The 18,375-nt window shown below is 32.6% G+C and overlaps 1 protein-coding gene across 1 annotated transcript in view; it reads right to left on the bottom strand.

Moving 5' to 3' along the window:
* The window catches only part of KIAA0825 (KIAA0825 ortholog), a 357,903-nt gene that overhangs the window by 298,766 nt on the left and 40,762 nt on the right, over positions 1-18,375 (bottom strand). Inside the window, exon 4 of the mRNA XM_039239394.1 lies at positions 16,548-17,217. Coding sequence (XP_039095325.1) covers positions 16,548-17,217 — 670 coding nt within the window. The remainder of the gene's footprint in view (positions 1-16,547; positions 17,218-18,375) is intronic.

Genomic DNA, 18,375 nt, shown 5'->3' with positions numbered 1-18,375 from the left:
AATGGAGCTGAAAAACCTCCTGACATTTAATAGTACTTTGTGGGATTTGAAAAATACAATTAGATATCAGCAATCAATTTGTTGACTCTATCATCCCCAGATAGCATTTGCTACCAGTGGGAAAATACTGCTTACCCTCTAAGTACTACTGCACACTCCATAACTTACTAATTAGCACTTAATTTTCCCTTTGCTTGGGGAATAATGATTACTGCTTTCACCGAATACAACAAGGTCTACCTTTAACAATCAATTTTTAAAAATTAGCCAGTGATCCGTAGACAATACCCATCTCCCAATAAGTGTCTCACACATTCCATCAGGACAGAACCACTATAATTTTCCAAGCTCTGCTAAGAGATAGTTAACTTTCATACTGGCATAAATGCAGAATAGTCTCTTGGATTATTTTAGGAGCAATAAAACTTTAGAATGTTTTGACTTTTGGTATAAAAGTCTCAATCCTAATTTTTAAACTTGTATACTGAATGATTAGGGGGTGATTTAAAATATTTAACATGAGAAACCAACTTGACAATAAACTGTAAAAGAAAAAAAAAGAAAATATTTAATATGAAATGGCAAGAGTGAGACATGGCAAGAGTGAGACATTAATTCCTGTCAAACATGTTTAAGAGGCAAAGCACAAACAGCCTTGGCTAAAGCCTTTCATTCTTATGTTAAGTTTATAGGAATATTTGGTAACATGGGACTTTGGTAAAGGGAGTAATTATAAAAGGTAAAAGCTGACTTCTAAGAGTTGTCTATGGTTTTTCAAAGGCAGATTCTCATCTAGTGACAAAATTTTCTATTAAAATATATGTTTTTCTTTATATTTATAGATTGAAGCATGTAATAGTGCTGTTATTTTATTTTTTCTTAATCATATAAAGTCATAATGGGATGGTAAATAAAGTAAACTCTAATTCTGGAGAGAATATATGCTTAAAAATATATATATACACACTTAAAAAACACATCTCTTCTGTAGTTTTTAAGCCCCCACACGTGCTATACCCTCAAATAAATGAGTTTGAAGTGCCAAACTGTGAAATATGGATTGTAATTCTAATGCTGATGAAAGCATCAAAATCTGGATATTCTGGGTGATAACAGTGAATTTACAATATACATCTAACTTGTGATTGTATGTATATTACTGTATATTAATATCATACACAGTGACGGAAACAAAATAAGTGAATATGCAGTTAAGAAAATGAAGCCAAAATAGTTTCTCTATAGTAAAAGTATGAAGGTTATTACTAAAATTCTTAATTCTAATTGAATTTATTTAATAAAAACTAATGACAAATTTTTAAAAGATGTTGGCCAAAATAATTTAGACAAGTGAAAGAGCAAAATGATTTGCAAAAAAATTAAGAAGTTAACTCCACAATGTCATAAGACACATAAAGTAAAAAAAAAGACAAGGGAATGTAAATCTTGACTCAGTGACCTGATCAAATAATTCCTGATTTTTATTTATGGTTTATGGTAAACCAATAAAAATCCAAAGAAGTCACACATTTGACAAAAATTAGTAGAAAAGCCTAAGATTTAATGCTTATTATATAAGTAAAAATAGAAGAAACAAAATGAGGTTTGGGTCCAATCAGATATGAAGTAGTTTAATAAAGTAAAAACAAAGCAACTTAGCAATTGTGTAGGGGGAAATTTTAAGGAGTAAGTTTTCAAAGTAGTGCATGGGGAGATCTACGCATAAATCCCATTAGTAATAATGTGTGCCTCTGATCTTGGTGATATTCACTTTTAAGTGATGCCATAACTATTGTAACAATCCTGCATTTATGACAACATTCATCTATTCAGTCCCTGAAGACAGTGAACTTAAAAGTGGTTATTCTTTCTTTTGCATTTACTAATAATATATTTAGTTTTATAGGCACTAGTCACAGATCGACCCTTTTTTATGTCTCACTGTGGTGCGTAATTTTTTTTTAATAACTGTATGTTTAAAATAATTAGTACTGCTGGATATAATCACTAATTTCCTAAAACTGCAAAAGGCAACTTAATATTTCTGCATAGCAGCTGTAATACACAATATTGCACAGAACTAAATTATTACAAACAGTGCCAGCAGTTTTCTATACACAGTACTTAAGATAATTATAAAAAATCATCTTCATTACTGCATGCTAGCATTTTTTTAACAGTTTAATTTGGATAGGTTACAAAATACATTCAAATCACACAGATATAATTACTGTAAACCCAAGAAGCTATAAAATGTTCCCAACCAAATCCCTTTGACCCTGTTAATGTCTGTTCCTTGTTAATCTAAGGCAAACATTGTTTGTAGTGTGCATTTGTTATAGAATATAAAAAAAAGAAGGGGGGGGCTAGGAAATCCCTTAACAGTTGTTATTGATTCCAGCATTTACCAACTGAGAGTTAAGTGCTGTTTACAAAACAGAACAGATGCAGATGCTGACAAAAAGGTAAACAATTGTTGCATGGCTTCCTGCCAGATTGTGAACCGATATATTAAACTCCAAGTGAAGCACATTTCCCCTATGTATTGCACTTATTGCCACTTCATTTCCTATGTGCTCCATCTCTCTATTGCCGTGCCTGGCACTAAGCTATTTCCAGTTCTTTGCTGACCCCTGAGGCCTGGTGCTACCACACACAGCCATTAGAGAAGGGAATTGCATGTGTCTGACACGGTCTGAAACCAATTATTTGATATTTTCTTCAGAATGATGCCTAACTCTGTTGGGAATGAGCAATCATGAAATAATTTACCTCCTGATTTAATTTTTTCCTGCACAAATTAGTTGTAGACTGAGCTGGCTATACACAGATGCCTGTGACATAGCTGTCTTATCAAGATGATACTTGAAATGAAGCAGGGGGTTCTGAATTGAATAGGTTGGGGAATCCTGCTTTAAAGAGGCATTGACAAGTTTATCAGATATACTGATCACATGTACTCTCTGCTGATTGAAAATGACAGAACCTTAAAGAACTATCAGGATAGCAGAGAAAACCACAAGGATGCAAACCTTATCAGGGTATTTAATGTTTTAAAACATCTGTCCGATTTCTGGTTTCCTTTTGTGTTTCAGAAACCTTGGCACATGATCAAAATTAAACAAAACAAAACAAAAACTCGCATTGGTTCATCACTGAGTGATCTTAACCAAATTTAGTATTCATTAATTCTGTCTTGAGATATAGTCATGATGTTAAGAAGGTATGCATTTTTCTACAACTCAAATCCTTATACAAGCACCTTTCATAAAAATATAAAGGATGTGTGCTTTATTTTTGTTGTCTGTACGCTACAGAAACAAGGCAAAATATGAGATTATCACTTATCAATAAACATAGAAAGCCTGTATAAACTAACATAGGTTTAATCTGAATAATGACATATTGAGACCAACTACTCAAGTTCAATACAGACAACACAAGTCTCTTTATAGGGGACTCAACTGAACATAAAGCTCCAACCAAATGTGTGCAGTAATAGCTTGTCTATAAAGTCGGGCAAGGATTCTTCTCATTTTTACATACTCAGTCTACATTAGATCTTGGCTATTTAGTCTTAAAGGGACTATGATTGCTATGTCTTCCTATTTCTCTTCAGGGTCCATGCTCTCCTAACTCGACTCACATACAAATAACTGTGAACTTTATGATTTTTGTAACCATGACTAAGAAAAATGTCCATTAAAAATATACCCTCTTCAAATAACTGAAGGATCACTGTTTTACTGTGCTACAGAAAGAACTGTAATGATGATTACAAGTGATTTCAGTACAGTTTCGAAAAAATATATAGAAAGTACTATAAAACAATTTTACAATATAGCTTTCTCTGACAATGATCATTATAAAATTTAGAGGCAATATCTCTTTTCTGAATAGATTATTTTGCAAACCTCGGTATTCACTTCGACAATTATTACAAGAATTAACACTGTGTGCCTTGTGCTAATGGAAATACTAATAATGAACTGTATTTTTTTTTAAGTAATCTTTACACCCAACAAGGGACTTGAACTCACAACCCCAAGATCAAGAGTTGCATGTTCCACTGACTGAGCCAGCCAGGTGCCCCTAATACTGAATTTTAAACTTAATTTCTACCTTGGAGAACAAACAATATAATGCTGGTTATTCTAAAATCAATTCAGTATGATCATGTTATAGAGATCTAAAATACCAAAACTTCAAAATATTTCATCTTTTATATTTCACTGGCATCAAAGGTCAAGAGCATCACGGCACCTGGCTGGCTCAATTGGTAGAGCATGTGGCCGATCTAGGGGTTGTAAATTCAAGCCCTACTCTGGGTGTAGAGATCACTTAAAAAAATTAAATCTTTAAGACAAACAGACAAAAACTATCTTGTTACCTTAAAAAAGCCACAAACAAAGGTCAAGAGTATTATCTCTCACTAGCACTTATCTGTTAACTTGGTGCTTCCTAGTATTCAATTATGGAAGAGATTAAACTAGTAATAGGGTAAACTTCACTTTTCTAAGCAATACACAAGGGTTTTTACTCATTGTTAAAAAAAAGTTGCAAAAACAAACACTGATAGATTTTGCTTTTGATTGAGGCAATACATGTACTTCATTTTAAGAAACTTTTTGTTTCTTTACATGAACAATTTAGATCTCCATTTAGATACCCGACCAAAGTTCCTATTAATGGTTTGGTAAGAGGAGAAGCAAATTAAAAATATAGGTATAAACAAAGGAAAAGAAATTCAATTTTAAGAATGACAGAGGCAGAAGAGTTTCTGACTGGAAATCCATTAGGACTTTAAACATTTTACCCAAAGCTAAGGATTGTTTTCTCTTTTCTATGATAGGGGACTGATTGGTCTAACTCTCAAAGCTGCCAGCAGTTTCTCCTGTATAAATCCCTACTCAGAGATCAGCCCATACTCAGAAAATGTTACTTCAGAAAAAGAGTTTAACAGTCTCAGGTGTAAAAGACACAGATTTCCCCTGAGTTATAAAGAAAAAAATAGGTGGAGATGTTAAATAACACCCGCTTTGAGGCAGAAGATAGGTTTTATACCAAGCCCTTGACCTCATAGATGTGACACTGATGGTCAAAGATTTTCATACACACCTATATATAATGACAATGAAAATTTTATAATGTATATTTCTAAGTTGACTTCCATAATAAAGAATGTTCTGATAAAAGAACCATTAAAATTTTTAATTATTAAAATGATTCCATTTTAAAAAGAGTATTAACAATGTTAGTTTCCTTATTAAACTAACGTTTATGAAAAAAAAATGTTGGGTACCAATGACTAATAGTATAATAACAAAAATAAAAGTATAATAACCAGAAGTCACATATTACATTTTCTGAGAACCTGAGGGGCAAATATGTTAATTAAACAATATTTAACATTATAATAGCCCATTGAAAAATGATTATCTGTTAAACAAAAATTTAGGGATTTATGACCCATACCTGTAAAAACCCATAAATGCTTTCATATAAAACAACAGAACTAAGCATTCTCATTTACTATTATGTTCATAAATCAAGACAGAGAATAACTAGTAATTTTAGCAGGGAAAAGCAGAAGTTACAAAAGTTTTAGGAAGGCTGAAAAGTGATTTAGCAACTCACTTCCTATAGAATATGAATTTCTGGCTTGCAATAACCTCATATATATTACTTTTATCTTCTCCAATTTCTTTGTTCAATATAAAATAGTTTCAAAAGAAATTTGCTCACTTTAAGAATAATTTTATTCTAAACTTTTCAATGATTCTTTTAAATTATTTTCATCTTGTTCTTAATGTTATCTATACTTTTAATCAATTTTTTTCTAACTTAAAAAAAGGCTAAAATCCCAGTATTTTAATATTTTTTTAGTTGCTTACCTTTTAAAAATGTTACCGAATGGTTGGTAGGCAAATAAATCTTCAACTGACCTAAGACCTTCATAAGAAACCACTGAGTCATTTCATCTGTCATTCTTCATATTTGAATGTCATAATTAGAAGGTGTAGCAAGTGAAAATACTTTTTCCATCTTTAGGAAAAACATAGGTGTTCTTGGCGGGGGGGGGAGTAAATAACTGAGTGCAATTTAGTGGTTGCTAATTGCTGCTGTATGAAAGCAAAAGTATTACTACAGCTAAATTGCATTCATTTTCTTTCTTACTGAATATACTTTCCATCTTTGTTGCCCTACTGTCTTTAGAACAAAGACCCAGAGGTCCTAGAACATTTAATGGTGAATAAATGGGTCAGAAAAAGAGCCCATGTTGCAGAAAACATGCTTAAGGTAAATAAATACAGGCATATGTATAATACCAAACATCTACCCAAGCACATAACATATACCCTTTTCTCATACACCTACACATCCAGTCATTTTCTCATAGTTTTTAAAGAAATAAATAATTTTCACTGACAATGCGATCTCTAGCAGGGAGAACTTAAAATAAAAACACCATCAATTCCTCAGGGAAAAACATTCTAGCGTCCGGCTCTTCTTTCATTTTCTTATAAGGCATTGAGACACAGTGAATGATTCTTTTAGTCTTTGTTCTGTCTCAAAATTGATTTGTTAACCAGCCAAAATGATTGATTTTCACCCAAAACACAAGAACTGAAAATGCTGCACTAATTTCGGCGTAGTGACGTGGCAAAGAGAACTAGAACAAACAAACAAACAAACAAACAAAAACTGTGGAAGCATCTTGCAAACAGAAGGCTAAAATGGTATTGTTATTTATTAATCTAAAGAGGATCTCAAACCTGGTCATAATCGTTTCAACTATTTCAGTAGCTTAGTTACTTTTAGCTTAGCTTTGGCAAAAAGCTTGAATGTAAGCAGTTTAATTGCATCTCTATGAATAAATTGAGTCTCCTTCTAGATACATTTTAAAAAAATATATTAAATCAAAAGTTAGTATGATTTTCCTTTGCATGTGTTACTATGTAATGTCTTGGGTGATTGTTTTTCTTCCCAAATCTTTCCCAAGGAGAAAATCCAGTGATGGAGCTTTGTACTCAATTATTAGTTCTTTCTAAAATTCAAATTTGTTTAATTTTACATGTAGAGAAATAAATATACATGTTGCAATTCCAGAAACTTGAAAAGAGAAGTTAGAATTGTGGTTAAAGTGGAATGACTCTTCAAATTGTATGTAAAAGGATTATTTACCTTACAAGGGAATTAAGCAAGAGACAGAAATTATAGTAGTTAAGAGAATAAGCATAGTTATAATTCAGAAACGGCCTTGGATACCAGCCGAAATACTTTCTAAGGCAGGACTTTGAACAAGCTATTAACCTGTCCAAACTCTGTTTCTTTATCTATAAGATACAGATAATAATCAATTTTTCAGGGATGTTGAATAAATGGTATACTGGTATATCAAGTACATAGCAGGGTACATGATATATTAAAAACACTTAAAAAATAGTCCATCATATAAATGACTTTATATATTTGTAAGCCGATAATAAGGAAAAATGAAAATGATTGAGGGGGAAATACTATTGAAAATTAATCCTGAATTCACGTTCTGAGTATCATCCTTTGTGAAGTGTATACTTTATTCAAGTATTTCCCACAAATAGATGCTAAGTGATATGTGCTTTATCAAAAGTCAAGAATCAGAATGGCTGGGGATGACTTTTAACACACAAAACACCATCTTAAATGGCTTCAAGAATTTGTCCTATCTGCCTCAATACATAAAGTATAAAATAAAAATGAATATTTCTAGTTTTTACTGTCACCCTGATGGATCACCTTGGATACTTCTACTAGGTAGAGATCCACAGTACAGAAAGTAGACTGAATGGAGGGAGAATGCCCTCCTGGCTCAGAAAAAGGAAAGACAAGACCCCTTCTCTCAGCTGACCACATGGTTGCCACAGCATATGCACATGCCATGTAACAACTGGCTAGAGGAAAGGCTTTAGGGTCAATGATGCCAAAACTCAAATCATCACTGTTGACGTTATGTGTTTAAAAAAAAAAAAAAGAAGTAAAATTATTTATAAGAGTTTAACACGTGTATTTGTTTCATTATAATATGTCTCCTGAAATTCTTACCCACAGACTTTTAGGACAAGCTCATTCCTCTATACTTTACAGGCTGAATTCTGAGGTTTTTATTTTGTACTTCCACAAAGATCTGTATGGATACAGATAGGTTCTTAGAGAAAAAGTATTGCCCATGCCCACAGGCTTACAGAAACGAGCTGGTTCTTCCCCAGGAAAAAATACAAGTTATCATTAAATCCCCACCTGCTTTAAATACATGCCAGAGAAAAGGCATATGGATTTCTCTTTAACTGACAATACAGAATAATAATTGTATTTCGAGTTCTTGCCTGTGATCTTAATTTTCAATAATATGGTTGAAAATGCTCCTGCAAAAATATAAATAAATAAAAATAGAAACTACAAATAAAACAAAATTAAAACACTTGGTTGTGGGATCAGGAAGGAAACCCAAAAAATAATTGCTAGGAATAGCTTCAGATGTTAGCTGGAAGGAAGAGACTCTACTTTCTGTTTCTGCTTAATTACCTACTCCTTTCTTCACCCTCTCATCCTGATAATAAAACACAACCACAGGAGGTGGGCAGTTTTCATATTGTTGTTTTCAAGTTTCACTTGGGGAAGAAAAGTCATACAGAAAAAGATCTAAAAGAAGATTTGTATCTGCTTCTGAGATGAACAAAACCACATCTTTAGCCAGTTAACACATCTGTACTGTCAGTAGAGAAAATCAATGCGGCAGCTTCCCATGACAAATTGTAGGTATAAAATCTGGCCGTGGGATGATTTCCACGTCGCAGAGTCAGAAAAAGTGTAGTGGAGCTTAGATGCTATGTACTATAACCCTTAAATTTTATCCATTAAGAAATTTGAAAAGGTTAAATGACTTATCTAAGGTCACAAACAAAGGAGTGGGAGATTCAGGACCAGAACACACTTGACTCCCAGTAAGTATGCTTTTCACGCTCTGAGAGCCAAGATATGACTGTAGAAAAGTAATGCACCAGAATTTCATTTAAAAATGGCAATTATGATAAAGCAGTGGAAGAAAAAAAGCCTCTGAGGAATAGTATTACTTTTTAGAATTTAACAATGCTACAAAACCTAGAACTACATTATTATTTTAAAAGAATTTGTAGTAACTGAAATACTTTCTAAGTTCTTTTTCCCCATCACTATTTTCTATTATTTGAAATTTTACCTTCTATTAGTGGGAGGATAGAAAGCATAAATGTCATTAGAGATTTAACAAAGCTCATCACTTTGGTCTTAGGAGTACATGGCAGGGTGAAAGATGCAATCCTTCTTGGAGGCTTGGAATCTTCTATAACAGCACTCATATATGACGGTACTCACACAAATGCTTCTTTTTTTGTACACATTTTGCAGGCTGGCCTCCAGATGTTTCTTCATCTTTTCTGAGTGATGTTCACCACTCAGCTACTCAAAGCTACTTGAGAAGCAAGAGAGAAATTTGGCTAACTATTAAGCCTGGCTGACTTTCCAACTGTGATCTGAGTCTCTCCAGTCAAAAATTCTTTTATTTCATTTTCAAGGTCTTCTTTGCTCTGAAGGGTCTTTTCGTCCCTGAGGAATTGTTTTCCTCACCCTCAAAATTCCTTAAATAAAACAGCAAGGGACTGTGAATGGGAAGGGGCTTTAGATGCCACTTAGTTTCAACCTCACATCCACTGCAGATCTTTAGAAACCTTCCAAATATTCAAAGGCATGCATGGTAATTTCTTAAGTCTTTCCTTCTCAAAAGCTAACAATAACCTCAAAAAATTCAGAGTAACGATGTACAAGGGACCAGAAAATTTATTTTGATTAAAATCTTCTAACTGCTTCATTTCATAGGTTACAATATAAGGATGACACTATTCTGAAATGTGGATGACACCTGTACATGTGTGAATATCGACTTGACTTCCCAGTTAAGCAATCTGGTTATAATCAAAATACAAAAGGTAAATTTCTAGCTTCAAGAAAGTTGTCTATTTTGGCGTTAAATAAAAATTTAAAGCCTTATAAATTAAATTTAAAAACACTATATTATAACATAAATTGTTATAAAATAATTGATATTTTCTCCAAAAATTATTAGAGAAACTGTAAGAACACAGATCAGACTTATTGAGAAAGTCTGGGTTCTTAAATCATTCATGAAACTTTGTAGAAGAGTATCTGCAAAAATAATATTATTCTTTTCTGGGAGAGATCACCAAATCACAAAGATCCTACAATATTTATATTAACATTATTTCATCATTCTCTTCAAATTGCAAAACATACAAGCTATACACTTCAAAGTATATTATAATACTACACCTTCTCTCAAAGGAGAAAGAAAGGTTACCATACAATGCCAAGATAAGAAATTCAAGTCAAAGGATTAACTTGTATAAAATATAATTAAGTGTCCTCCTGGTACTTTACCATTGTTGAATCAGTACCCAGCTGTATGGTTACAGTTGAAAGTCACTCTGGGGTGACACAAGTGAACACCCACCACCACCAGAGGGCCAGCTGGTAAAATAAAATAAAATAAAATAAAATAAAATAAAATGTCATAAAAAGTGCTTCTACTCAGTTTCTGAGTTAATATGCACCAAGCAAATTATGGGTAAGTTATGAATCACTGTCAACAACAACAAAAAAAAAGCAAAAACTTTGAGAGTAGAACACAGAAATGTTAAAATCAAAAAGAAAATATCAGAGTGTCTGGAAAATTACTTTTATGCTAATTACATGTGCCTTGTACAGTTTTTGCCATGGAATTCAGCAGTGTATCAAAATAATGTACCAAATAACTGCAAAAAACAAAATTCCCCTCTGTGGATTATTAGAAAATAATAATGTAGGGCCTTGGAAAAAATTTACAAATCTAAGTTTTTTCATTTTTAAAATATGAATAGTATGAAGGGTTGTTCAAAAGACTAAATGAATTCACATGGATAAAGCCTAATACATAAGAAAAAGCTGTATTTTTTTTTATTTTCAGGTAATGTCATCTCTGATTATTTTTGATACCCAAGCAATGCTATCTCTGTATTACACATATGTTTATATGTATGTGTAAATAGATAATTTACAGACCATTCAGGGAAAAAAATCAGTTCTCAATCTACCTAAAGAATCAAAGGCAATTCAGGATTCAGCAGGTCCAAATTGCTCATCAAGAACGTGGTAGTGTAAGCATAAACATAAAGAAGAAGGAGCACTCCCAAACTCAACTAACAAGGCCAAACATTACACAGACACCAAAGTCAGATAAGGATACTACAAGAAAACAAAACTATAGACCAGTATTCCTGATGAATATAGATGTAAAAAAAACAAAACAAAACAAATTCAATTCTACATTAAGAGAATAACATACCATGATCAAGTGGGATTTATCCCTGGGGTACAAGGATGGTTTAACACATGTAAATTAATCAATGTGATACACCACATTTAAAAAATAAAATCATATGATCTTCTTTATAGATGTAGAAAGGTATTTGATAAAACACAACATCCTTTCATGATACAAACTCTCAGTGAATTTTGTACAGAGGGAACATACTTCAAAACAGTAAAGGCCATTTATGACAAACCCACAGCAACCATCATACTCAAAGGTAAAAGGCTGAAACATTTTCCTAAGATCCGGAATAAGACAAGAGTATTCATTCTCACTACTCCTATATAACATAATACCAGAAATCCTAGCCAGGACAATCAGGCAAGATAAAGAAATAAAATGCATTCAAATCAGAAAAAAAAAAAAAAAAGAGTGAAACTGCCTTTGTTGGCACATGGTATAATCTTACATAGAAAATTCTAAAGACTCCACTAAAAATTTGTTAGAATTAATCAACAAACTCAGTAGTTTCAGGGCATAAAATCAACATACAGAAATGAGTTACATTTCTTCTTTTTTTAATGTCTACTTATTTATTTTTGAGAGCGCATGTGTAAGCAGGGGAAGAGGGGAGAAAGACAGAGAGAGAGAAAGAGTCCCAAGCAGATTCCAACAGAGCCCAACATGGGGTTTAGAACCCATGAACTGTGAGATCATGACCTGAGCCAAAACCAAGACCCAGTCGCTGAACTGACGGAATCACCCAGGTGCCCCAGAAATCAGTTGCGTTTCCAAATAATAAGAATGAAATCTCTGAAAAATAAATAAGACAATCCCATTCACAGCAGCACCAAAATTAATAAAATATTTAGGAATACATTAAGAAAGTTAAAGATCTGTATACTGAAAAACATAAGACTTTGAGGAAAGAAATCTAAGAAGATAAAAATAAATGGAAAAATATTGGATTTCATGGATTGAAAGAGTTAAAACTGTTAAAAATCCATAGTACCCAAAGCCAACTATAGATTCAATTCTCCATCCGAATTTCAATGCAGAGGCACCTACCTGGCTGGCTCAGTCAGTGGAGGGCACAACTCTTGATCTTGGAGTTGTGAGTTCGAGCTCCACAACAGATGGAGAGGTTACTTAAAAAAATCAAATTAAGAAAAAAATTTCAAAGTGGAAAAAAAATAATCCTAAAATGTGTATGGAACTACAAGGATCTCAAATGAAAAGGCAACTTGAAGTAGGGAGAAAATATTTGCAAACCATCTATCTAACAGTGGATTAATATCCAAAATATATAAGGAACTCATACAACTCAATAACAACAAGAAAATTTTAGAAAGCCCGGTGGACCTGACTAGACGTTTTTCCAAAGAAGACATACAAAATGGCCAACAACTACATGAAAAGATGGTCAACATCACTAATCAGCAGAAAATTCAAATCAAAACCACAATGAGATATCACCTCACAATTGTTATAATGGTTATCCTCAAAAAGACGAGACATAACAAGTACTGGCGAGGCTACAAAGCAAAGGGAACCTGTGTGCCCTGTAGATGGGGAATATAAATTGGTATCATTGCTGTGAAAAATAGTAGGGAGTTCTTCAAAAAACAAACAATCAAAAAAGAACTACCAACAGCAGTCTGACTTCTGGGTATATACCCAAAGGAAACAAAAACAGGATATTGAAGAGATATCTATGCTCCCATATTCATTGCAGCATTAACCATAATAGTCAAGATATGGAAACAACCCAAGTGTCCATCTATGGATATATATATTTAACACCGTTTATCACAAATATATGATGGAATATTATTCAGCCATGAGAAAGAAGGAAAATTTGCAACATGGATAGAACTTGAAGACATTATGCTAAATAAAATAAGTCAGACAGAGAAAAGACAAATATTGTATGATAACATTTATATGTGAAATCAAAAAAACCTGAATTCATAGAAACAGAGTATTATGGTGGTTACCACAGGATGGAGAATGGGGGAAATGGAAAGATGTTGATCAAAGGGTACAAACTTCTAGTTAGAGAAATCATTTCTGAGGATCTAATGTACAGCACTGTGAATTTACTTAACAATAGCGTATTACACGCTTGAAAGTTGTTAAGAGAGTAAATCTTGAATGTTCTCATCACTGGAAAGTAATGGTAATTATGTGACACGATGGAGATATTAGATAATGCTACGGTGGTAACTATAACAACATATATAAGTGTATCCAATCACACATCGTACATTTTAAATTTACACAGTGTTATATGTCAACTACATCTCAATAATGCTGGAGAAAAAAGAATGGTATACATACAATGCTAGCTTAAGATAGATTAATAGGTTACAAATTGGGCATTCTAAAAAAAATACTTTCAAATTAGTGTTACATAGTCATCAGATGACAAGAGGGTGTGATAGTTTAGAAAAAGTAAAACAATGACTGCACTAAAGTAGAGTTAGCAATACTGAGATTCAGGGCAGTGTTTTGTTTTGTTTTGTTTTAATCAATGAGCTATTTCTATCCTGTTCTTTCAGGAAGTAGAGCACAGTGACAGAGCAGAGGATCTGCAGTTAAGACAGTCTGAATCCTGGCTTCACTCTATAACCTTGACCAAATTAAATATCTCTATGCCTTACTTTCCTCACTATATAACAGAGATAACAGACAATGGCACCTACCTTGTTGGTTCATTAGAAGGATTAAATGAGATAATGCACATCAAGTTTGGTGCAATAAATGTTAGCTATTGTTACCTAAGGAAAACATTTTCTATAGGTTCAGGCAAAATATTGATATCTTGGTGAGCATAAAGATATGGATATATATTAAACATAATATAGGGATGCCTGGGTGGCTCAGTGAGTTGAGCATCTGACTTGGACTCAGGTCATGATCTTGCATTTCATGAGTTTGAGCCCCACATCAGGCTTGCTGCTGTCAATCTGTCAGGGCAGAGTCCACTTTAGATGCTCTGTTCCTCTCTCTCTCTGCCCCTCCCCTGCTTGCCCTCTCTCAAAAAATTAATAAAACAAAAAAATTATTGAAGACACCAAAGAGTTCTTAGAAAAATAAAGATAATATAATGTACAACTTGTTCAAGTCAATGTAGACTTTATTCTAACAGGGCTATAAGTTAATAATTGTATTAATATTGATTAATAATGTTTATTATTATGTTATTTCACTTATCTCAAACTGTATTTCCTTAATAAATAAAATTTGGTCATTGGGTCAAATATTAGTTGGAAATACGGTTGATCCCATTAAGAATTAGTTTAGCAGTTCTTATACCATATTAGAAGCAGTTACTCATTTCGTTTTCTTTCCCCACTGTGTCTAGCTCGGAACCTTAAACATGGTAGCTGCTAAATGGTTTGCCAATGTTAAGTCCTCAAAAAAAGCTGAACTGAATTGATTTTCAGGTAGCCCACGTGAACAGTGCTGTCTGAAATCTCTTGCAAGTGATGAATCACTTTATACCTTAAAACAAGGTCCAATAGCATGATGGTTAAGTACATGGGTCTTGTAGACATGAAGATCTACCTATGAATTCTGACTCTGTACAACATGGCCCAGGGCAAAGGAATGTTTCTAAGCTTCTTTCTTTGTTTATGAAATTGAGATAAGAAAAAGAATGTATGTGGCACAGCGCCTTTAACAAGTGATTTACACCAACATTTCGATAAAGGAGCTTGAGAGATCAGTGCACCTAGACTTGCAGAAAATGTTTCAAATTTTGGTGTTAAAGCCTACACACATAGTTTTCTCTCACGAATGAGAAAACACCTCAATATCAGCCCTAAAGACTCCATAGCAACTTACACATATTTTCAACCATATGGATCTTTTCTTGTTATAAACTATATTTAGCATATATAAAACTTTCATGTTGAAAACACTTTACAAGTAAGCAGGAATTCTTTTAGAGAATATAAAAATTTTTAGAAAATAAATACACTCATGAAATGCATTTAAAATTTATGTAACAATTAAAATGAAAATCTATTTGCCTTGAGCAAAACTGTAATGTTTCTAAATTAACTGACTTTGTATTCTGCCATAACCTAAAGTTGGCTGATGCATGTCTGTTCTGTGATATGATACAGCTTCCAGAGGAAAATTAAAACTATAAGAGAAAATATTAAGCTACTTAAAAATTCATATATCCCAGTATTTGGGCATTCTGGCATTTTATTAAGGAAGGTATGTAAAAATATAGTGAGCTATGTTAACTTTTATAAAGTGATCATAAATTCAAAGACAGCAATTCACCAAATGACAATTTTCAAACACTTAAAAAATATAGTTTATGTACCTATTTAGAAATATATCCCCTAGTTTTTACATAAATGCATGACTAATAATTTTCAAAAATAATATTTTATTGTGATTTTTTTCCGCTAGTGGGAGATTAAAATGGTGACAAGAAATTTTATTATATCACAATAATTGCTTTCATTTTTCCTTTATCTTTCATATAAAATTAGAAATTTTCAAGTCACCTTTTTTTTATGTATATTCTTACTGAAATATACTAGAGGAACTTTTAAATCAGCTAAAGTTAAAATGCTATCCTCTGTGACCAATTATAATGTAGAGTTTTATAGTTACCTTTTCATAATATCTCTTTAGTGGAACTGACTGAATAAAAGAATACAATTCGAAACGTCCAATTTTAGTTCATGTGAATTTCAACAAATTTGTAACAATTCTTTTTTACCTAATGACGGTTCAACTTTGAAAGATACAATGGGTTAAGAATTATACTTTTCTGTTACATATATATGAATATGAATATTGATTCATATATATGTATATATATATATACACACACACACATATAGTTTCACTCAGAAACTTATGCAATCCAAAAAACCAAAACTCTTATTGGCAACATTTTTGATTTACATTTTCAACATCTTTAATAATTTAAAGAACAGGAAAAAAGCACTTCTAGAACTGTACTTACAGAAAAAGAAATGCAGAAGAGAAGTGTGCACTGCAAAATTTCATTTTAATATTTATTTTCTGATTTAGTTTCAAGTTTGCAATAGGTTTAATCAAATAGAAAAATGATAGAAAACTAAAGGTATGAAAAGGCTGAAGTCAAACCAAACAAATTTAAAAAATCACTAACCCAAAGCATGCACTGCTCCTCTATGCCTGCTGGAGCTCTTGCTTGTTTTAATCACACGGACAGCACTTTCTTTGAACTGCAGCTCACAAACATTTTCAAGAAACTTTGCCATTTCTTCTGCAGCAGTATCCAGGTAAGTTTCTTTAATGAATTTTACCATTGAGGTGGGAGCTAAAATTTCATGTAGTGTGGTAAAATCCTCTTTTATCACTGAGTATAACTTAAACATCATACTTTGGTATCCATGAGCCATTTCATCTAAATTCGATTCTCTGCTGTAAGCAGGACGACAGTTCTGCAGGAGTTCAGCCAACAGTTTATTCTGTATGCTTTGGTACTTGATTAGGACTTCGGATTCTGGATAAAGAAACAACAGTTGTTGTAGGCACTGCTTTTTCAACCAAATTTTGTGCTGTGAATTGATGACTTCATTAAAGCTTTGTAATTTGTTCACTAAGAAGCGTCTAAGATGTAGCCTTATGTTCTCCCAGATAGACTTTACATCCATGGAGGAATCATCTTCAACAGAATGAAGAGACGTTCTGGAGAGGAAATGAAAAGATGCTCCACTTAGAGTCGCTGGGAATGAAATGCTGCTCCGGCAGGAGAGATCCCAAAGTAAATCCAGTATCACCTCTTCTTGATTTAGCTCATGCATCAATGAATCTTGCTAATAAAAGTAAATTATAACATGAGAAATGTGATTAACCGTAAGAGTAATAGTAAAAATGATTTCCATAGTCACACAATTTTGTAATAATTCATTTCAATTTAGAATCAATACTCAAATGGTTTTCAAAGGTTTTGTTTCTGTGTTTTGCATTTGGAATTTAATCGATTCAGATATTTTAGAACGTTAGCTTTATGATCTGTTAAATTATGCATACTCAGGTGATGATCTATATTTCCAGTTAGCTTTCCAAACATAATATCGTTTTCAGCCCTCATTGTTATCCATCCCCAATATAAATCTAAGCTGCAATTTGAAAATTCTAAAGGAAAACCTATAGCAAAATGTTGATTGAAATGTATTCCTCACACAAAATAAACTCAAGATCATATCCCTAAGTGATTCCTGTTAGAAAATTTTCATGCCTGAATGAGCATATCTATTATTATAGAACCCCAAATAAACATACAAAATGGAGACCTTTAAATATAGACTGTGCCGAGAACTTACTAAAACCTGCCATCCTTTAACTTTCATTTATATGCCTTTCTGAGAACCATGTTAAGAAATATTTCACTTTGGAAATTAATCTGAGAATATTTCAGTTCTATCCAAAAGGATAACTAACTCAATACTGGGGAAAAAATACTCTCAGAATCATTCCTCAAAAGGTGATATAAAATTATTCCTTTATGCCTTTTCTGCTGACAGAAAACAGTGAAAGGTATAATCATGAATAGTAAAGGAACAAAAAGTTACTTTCTTTTTGGACCTTGTATTACATGCACGCATTCTTCTTACATGCTGACTTTCCTAATTTTGTCTCTTTCAGCTAATACTGAAATTAGTTTATATTGTCTGAGTAGTAACAAGCTGATTATAAGAAAACTGGAAGCAAAATTCAAGTGGCATAAAATCAGGCTGGCTTTGAAATTTTTTATTGACCAAGATACCACAGGTATTATATGTGATTCATAATTATGCATAAGTCCTAGACAAATTCCATGAATTTGCTCTGAAGTAATTTGAAGTAGTGCCATGTTCAGTTTAATTTTCTATCTGTAATAAATAATACCTAATATCTATATAGTATTTTATTATATAAAAAGCACTTCTCTATCAAGTCTTTGGCTTATTCATAATAAAAATTCTGTGGCA

Source organism: Hyaena hyaena, unplaced genomic scaffold, assembly GCF_003009895.1.
Source record: "Hyaena hyaena isolate Hyena2069 unplaced genomic scaffold, ASM300989v1 scaffold_156, whole genome shotgun sequence".
Classification (NCBI taxonomy): Eukaryota; Metazoa; Chordata; class Mammalia; order Carnivora; family Hyaenidae; genus Hyaena; species Hyaena hyaena.
This window is presented reverse-complemented; position numbering and strand designations above follow the sequence as displayed.